At 47.2% G+C, this 6000-nt stretch overlaps 1 protein-coding gene across 2 annotated transcripts in view; it reads right to left on the reverse strand.

The window, feature by feature from the left end:
- The window catches only part of KDM2B (lysine demethylase 2B), a 114284-nt gene extending 113197 nt beyond the window's left edge, over positions 1-1087 (reverse strand). The window contains exon 1 of one of the 2 annotated variants that reach the window (XM_065903867.1): positions 781-1087. In XM_065903867.1, the coding sequence (XP_065759939.1) occupies positions 781-813 (33 nt within the window). In that variant the 5' untranslated portion in view covers positions 814-1087. The remainder of the gene's footprint in view (positions 1-780) is intronic. The other variant, XM_065903868.1, reaches the window with a different exon arrangement.
- Between the last annotated feature and the right edge of the window lie 4913 nt (positions 1088-6000).

A 6000-nucleotide genomic window follows, 5' to 3' on the forward strand; every position in this document is an offset into this window, starting at 1 on the left:
GGTGTTGAGTTTTGCCCACTCGACCGGGAGCCTGGTTATGTAACCCGCGAGGGGGGCTCCGCGCACGGGCTGGCGGGGCATTGTAGGCCCCGGGAGGAGCCGCCGCAGCGCCCGGCTCGGCGGTAACAGCAGCCCTGGCGGCCGCGGCGGCAGAGCCGGGAAGCCGGAACCGGGGGCCGGCGGCATTTCTAAGCCTGGAGCCGCCTCCCGAGCTACCGGGTAAGCTGGAAAGCTGAAATGGAAGGGCTGAGACCCCAGCCGCCCCCGCCGACCGACCGCTAGTGAGAGAAGAAGAGGTGGGGAGGGGGGGTTCGCCGCTTGGGAGGGGGAGAGGCAGACGGCCCGCCACAAAGCTCCCATCGGAGACCCCAAAACGCACCAGCAGCTGCCTCATCTCCCCACAAGCGCGCGCGCACACTCACTTCTTTAGGAGAATCCCCCACCACTCCCCGCATCCCCTGCCTCCTCCCTCCACCGCCGAGCGCCCGGCCCCGCAGCCCCCCAGATTCCGGGCGAACCCCGAGCCCGCTGAGCACCCCCACCTCCACGCCTTTCCCCGCTACCACCTCCCCACATAAGTGTCTGAGACTCAGTCTCACAAGGGACTGGAGGAGTAAGCTGCTTGCTTCCTTTTGCATGCAATTTATTATATTTTTTTCCGGTCCTCTTGCAAAATACAGAAAAGGAAAGAAAAGGCAGCAAGAAACAACGACCAAAAAAAATAGATCTATCATAAACCAGATACAGATTTGGAAAAAAAAAAAAAAAAAAGCTACACACCAATCTTCTTCCAGAGTCTTTCTCTGCCTCCATTTTTTTAGGAGAGTTCACCAATTAATTGTCAACACTCCTGCCCCCTGCATTTTGGCGGAGGGGGGAAGGAGGGAAGACCAAAGAAAACAAACCAGAAAATAAATAAATAAAGCAAGCCAGAGCCGAGATCTACAAAGTTTTGCACCAACACTTAAGCAGATCCGTTTGCAAAGTCCTAGGAAACCATTTTCAGCAGTTGTGGGGGGGGAGGCGTCGACGTCATAATCCCCGGAACGTAAACATTGTTGCCGATCGCGCTCGGAGCCCGCGGCCGGGCTAGTAGCGGGAGGGGGCACTCGGCCCGGGATGGGGGCGGGAGGGGGCGGCGGCCCGAGGAGGTGTGGGGCGGGGAGGGCGCCCGGGAGGCACCGGGCGCCGTTAGCGCCCTGGCATCGCTGTTTTGTTGTTGGGTCACGAGTGCGCCTCTGCACGCAGGCGCCGCCGCCGCCCGGGAGTTGTGTGCAGAGCTGACTTTTGGAAGGGCTGAGTTGCAGGCGGCGGGCGCATCCCGGAGATGGCGGGGCAGGGAGGAAGGGAAGGAGGGAGGGGGTGGGGAGGGAGGTGCAGATTTGCACGGCTGGCCTCAGCGGGAGGCGCGGAAATGCAAGCCGAGCCTGCTGGAGTGAAAGCCCCCGGGGCCTGGCACCCCCGAAAACGACCTCCCACCTTAATCCCTGCCCCCATCGCCCATGGCCCCCATGGGCGACCCCTCTTCTTCCTCTTCCTTCATTTACCCCACCTCGTTACCTACGTGGCTGACCCAAATTCAAAGCATTTTGTGTGTATATATATATATATTTTTTTTCTGCTATCTTTTTTTTTGGGGGGGGTGGAGAAATCCTCTCTAGAGCCGTAAGCGGATCGGCCACACGAAGGAAACATTTGGGGGCTCAGGAAGAAATTAGCGCAGCTCCATACCTGTACGGACTACATAACTCTTAAACTACTGGACTCAAAGGATCCACATACACACAGGTACAGGAAATACAGCCAGACCAAAGCCTTTTCAGACCCGAGCTGACCGGAAGACGTTGCCTTTCATTCATTCATTCTGCCCGCGTCTGTGGAGTCCTTTACTAGGCGAGAAGCCCTAGAAGAGAAGTTGGACATTTTTTAAAGGTCCCTGCGCTCTCCAAGAAGAGGAAATAGATTCTCAGGAGTGAACTACCGAGAGAATCGGATCTGGCGCCTCCTAACGCAACTGGCAAACATGCGAAGGGTAAGCCCTTATTGGCGGGTTACAGGAGAAATGTCGGTGGAAAGGTGCAAGGCGCTGGGATGGGGCCCAGGGAACTTTGGGTGCACCTTGATTAATCCTACAGTGCTTCTTGGCGGCCGTATGGGCACCCTCTCTCTATATATATGGAGTGTCATTAGATCTGGGTATACTTACCTGTCGACATACCTAGTTCACTGTGCCCACCTCCCAAAACTAGAATGGTAAAGGTGTTGTCCTGTAAGTTCATCATGAACAACAGTCTGGTCGACTTTGATTGTGAGAAAAAACTGGCCCTGAACATTCTTCCAGCCCAACTAGGCCCGATCTTGAAGGTAAAGATCGTGATGAGATAACAAGGCACCAGGGCTACAAGAAAGGAGCCTTATACCTGCTCATAGGTGGCTTTGCAAAAAAAAAAAAAAAAAAAACTTCCCATACTTTTTTATTTTTACTTCTTTCCTGAATCCTGTGGGATAGTTGGAGCAGATCATTTTGCAGATAGGAAACTGAGGCTCAGAGAAGTTTTGAATCTGGTTGATTGCTCTACCCTCATATCCTCCTCATGTCAACACAGTGATCAGACAGATAAGTGGAGAGGAAGTGGCTTCCCCTAGATGAGCGATCAGATGTGAACCATCAGCTCAGTGTTGGTCACCCTATGAGACAGCTCCCCCCTCACCTTGAAGTTTCCTCTCCTATCTTTCTGTATCTTTTTCCACCCACCCTCCAAAGACTACTCTTTGAAGTTTGTTTTAATCCAAGTCCACTTAACTGCAAACATCACAATTTTTTCCAGACTGAAATCGCCCACCTTGTCTTAATGGGGGTGGGAAGGTTTTTGCCTTTAGCCTGTGTCAAGAACCAGGGACTATTTTATTTGCTTCTTTCACTCAAGAACCCTTTAAGGTAAATAGTTTTGCAAATAAGGAAAGGGCGATTCAGAAAGGGGAAATCAATCCCCCAAGATCACACAGCTTATAAATGGGATTCCTGGGGCTCAAACTGGAGCCTGCCTCTGCCATCACATCCACTTTTGGATACTGACCCTCTTAACTGCTCCCACATAATGAGATGAGAAGGTGAAGTGAAGTCGCTCAGTCGTGTCCAACTCTTTGCGATCCCAGGTACTGTAGCCCGCCAGGCTCCTCCATCCATGGGGATTTTTCAGACAAGAATACTGGAGTGGGTTTGCCACTTCCATTTCCAGTGGGATCTTCCCTGACCATGCAGTGGGCTGGAGGTCATGAGTTAAATGCAGTAAAGCAAAAAGTGTGAAGCAAATCACTTAGTCTTAACTCTTCTTTCCTCACGAAGACCTTTCTGTCTCCCCATGTGGTCAGTCTCATGGTATCCCCAAAAGCTGGTGTCAAGAGAAGACCCGATGGCAGACACCTTAGTGTAAAAACAGTTAAGTCCATATATCACCCAGATGGGGAGTTCCTGGCCTGTCGGAGTGGGAAGGGGTTGAGTAGTCACCTAATTTAATCCCGTCCCTTTACAAACTGCCAGGAAACCACAGACCAGAGAAAAGAATGGGCCAGCCAGGGGTTTGTTCCCCTTTGACGCCCCCAGAGTGCCTACCCTGTCGCCTGGTCCTAAGTGGTCACTCCATAAATGTTGAGCCCTTGATGGATCACCTTCCTTAGCAATATTTGCATTTTCCCTTTATCAGTAATTGGCAGATGAAAGGCTTTGTCCTTCTGTTGAAAGAATTCCAGGCATTTGGTCAAAGTGGGGGGAGGAGGTTATGTTGGGCCAAAGGGGGAAGGGCCAAGACCCTTGAGCTCCTTCCCTGGCTAATTGTCCCAGAGGAGTGGACTGTAGGTGAGAGAGGGAAGGGAAGCTTAAGGTGATTCCCTAGGAGAGGGTTTTTGTTTTGTTTTGTTTTGTTTTTATCTTGCAGGAAAAAAAAGACCAGGCCAGTTGTATTTGAAACAAAATAATAATGACTTTTGGACCTTCTTGCTCATTCTTACAAAAGGCCCAGTCAGATCCTGGCTGTGTTGGCCCCATTCATTCATTTCTTCATTCATCATAGGTTGATTGAGCAGCTCCGTGCTCTAAAGACTTCGAGTATGGAAAAATCAGCTCCGATTGTAGCCTCTTCCTCCAGACTGGGCAAGGGGTGGGCTGCCAGCTTCCCAAACAAGTCAGGAAGGACTGATACTGGATGGAACCCCCAGAATCTAGGATTTTTCACATTGTTAGAAACTGAAGCTGTCATATTCATGTTTCATTATAATAGCTCCTGATTTTTGAGAGCTTACTCTGTCTTTGAGCAAAGGCTCTCACATTTTGCTATCTCTTGTAATCCTCATCAAAGTTCCCTGAGAGAGGGTCTATAATTGCCCACTACAGCTGAGGCTCAAAGAGAGGTCAAGTCACTTGCCCACAATTTAAGGCTTCGAAATAGCAAAGACAGGTTTTGAATCCTGGGCTGGTAGGAATCCAGAGCCCAGAGGCTTCCATCTAGTCTTTCCTGCAGGGCGGCCCCATAGAACAAAAAGATGGAAATGTTCTATGTCTGTGCTAACAGAGGAGCCCCTAGCCACATGTGGCTGTTGAGCACTGTCCAATAATTATTTAATCAGTTCCCCAAATTTCAGAATGAAATGTGAATAGTGGGATTAAGGAACTAAATGCTGAATTTTATTTAATTTTAATTAAATTTAAATAACTATATATAGTAGCTCTCTTACTGGACAGTGCAACCTTAGAGTACAATCCAGAATTTGTCTTGTGGGGAGGAGGTCAGGAATATCTACAAAGGTTTTCTAGAAGGAGCCATCTGTGCAACATGAATAGAGTGTTAGTGCTTAAACCACCCACTCTGTGTGCCTGCTAAGAGCATGGCACCTTAGGCACCTGGGGATGCCAGCAAGATATAAAATTGTCCCACCTGCCCAGATCTGACGAATAAACTTCTCAGATAAAGATGACTGGTGACAGAGCAGGAAGCCTTAGAAGTGGATGACTACTTCCTGATATATATCTGATAGTCAGACTCAAACACAAAGATGCAATGCATTGTAGCCCTGTTTGTAATAGGAAAAAATTAAAAATGATCTGAAAGTTGGGGAACTGATTAAATAATTCTTGGACAGTTTGTATGCCCAAGGAAATGCTATCAAATCATTAAAAAGAACAAGGTAGCGAGGTATATATATATATATATATATATATATATATATGCATACATATATATTATGTATATAGGTCTTCCCTGGCTCAGTGATAAAGAATGCAAGAGATGTGCGTTTGATCCCTGGGTCGGAAAGATCCCCTGAAGAAGGAAATGACAACCAACTTAAGTATTTTTGCCTGGGAAATCTCATGGCCAGAGGAGCCTAGCGGGCTACAGTCCATGGGGTCCCAAAAAGAACTGGATACGATTTAGCAACCAAACAATAACAAACTCTATATATACTGATGTAAAATGATTTCATGATATCCTTACATTAAAACAAAACAAGGTGTAGAATAATACCAAACTGTGATGACCACTTATGTAAACCAGAAAGAATATATCTATATCTACATTTTTTTATATGCACGAAATTTTCTTTGGAAAGAAATACAACTTTTAAATGGGGAAAAGAACTGGAAAAGACAAAAATACTTTTTCTTTGGTACAGTGTGAAATCTTTACCATATATAAGCGTTCGTGTTGCCTGATTTTGAACCTTATAGATTTCATTTTATATGTTGTGTTATCTTTTGAATTTTGTACTATGCATAATTTAAAATTGTATGTATTACCTACTCAAAATTGAATTTCACTTTATTTGTGATTTTTGAGTCTATGAGTTTCAAAATCAGGCAAATCTAAACCAAATGAATATTATTTAGTTATACATTCCTAAGTGGTAAAGCATAAGTAAAAGCAAAGGAGTGATTAACAGAAAATGCAGGAAGAAACTCGCTATGGGCTAGGGAATGTGAACAGTGAAAGGTAATAGTGATTTTCT

This window comes from Muntiacus reevesi, chromosome 13 (assembly GCF_963930625.1).
Source record: "Muntiacus reevesi chromosome 13, mMunRee1.1, whole genome shotgun sequence".
Lineage (NCBI taxonomy): Eukaryota > Metazoa > Chordata > Mammalia > Artiodactyla > Cervidae > Muntiacus > Muntiacus reevesi.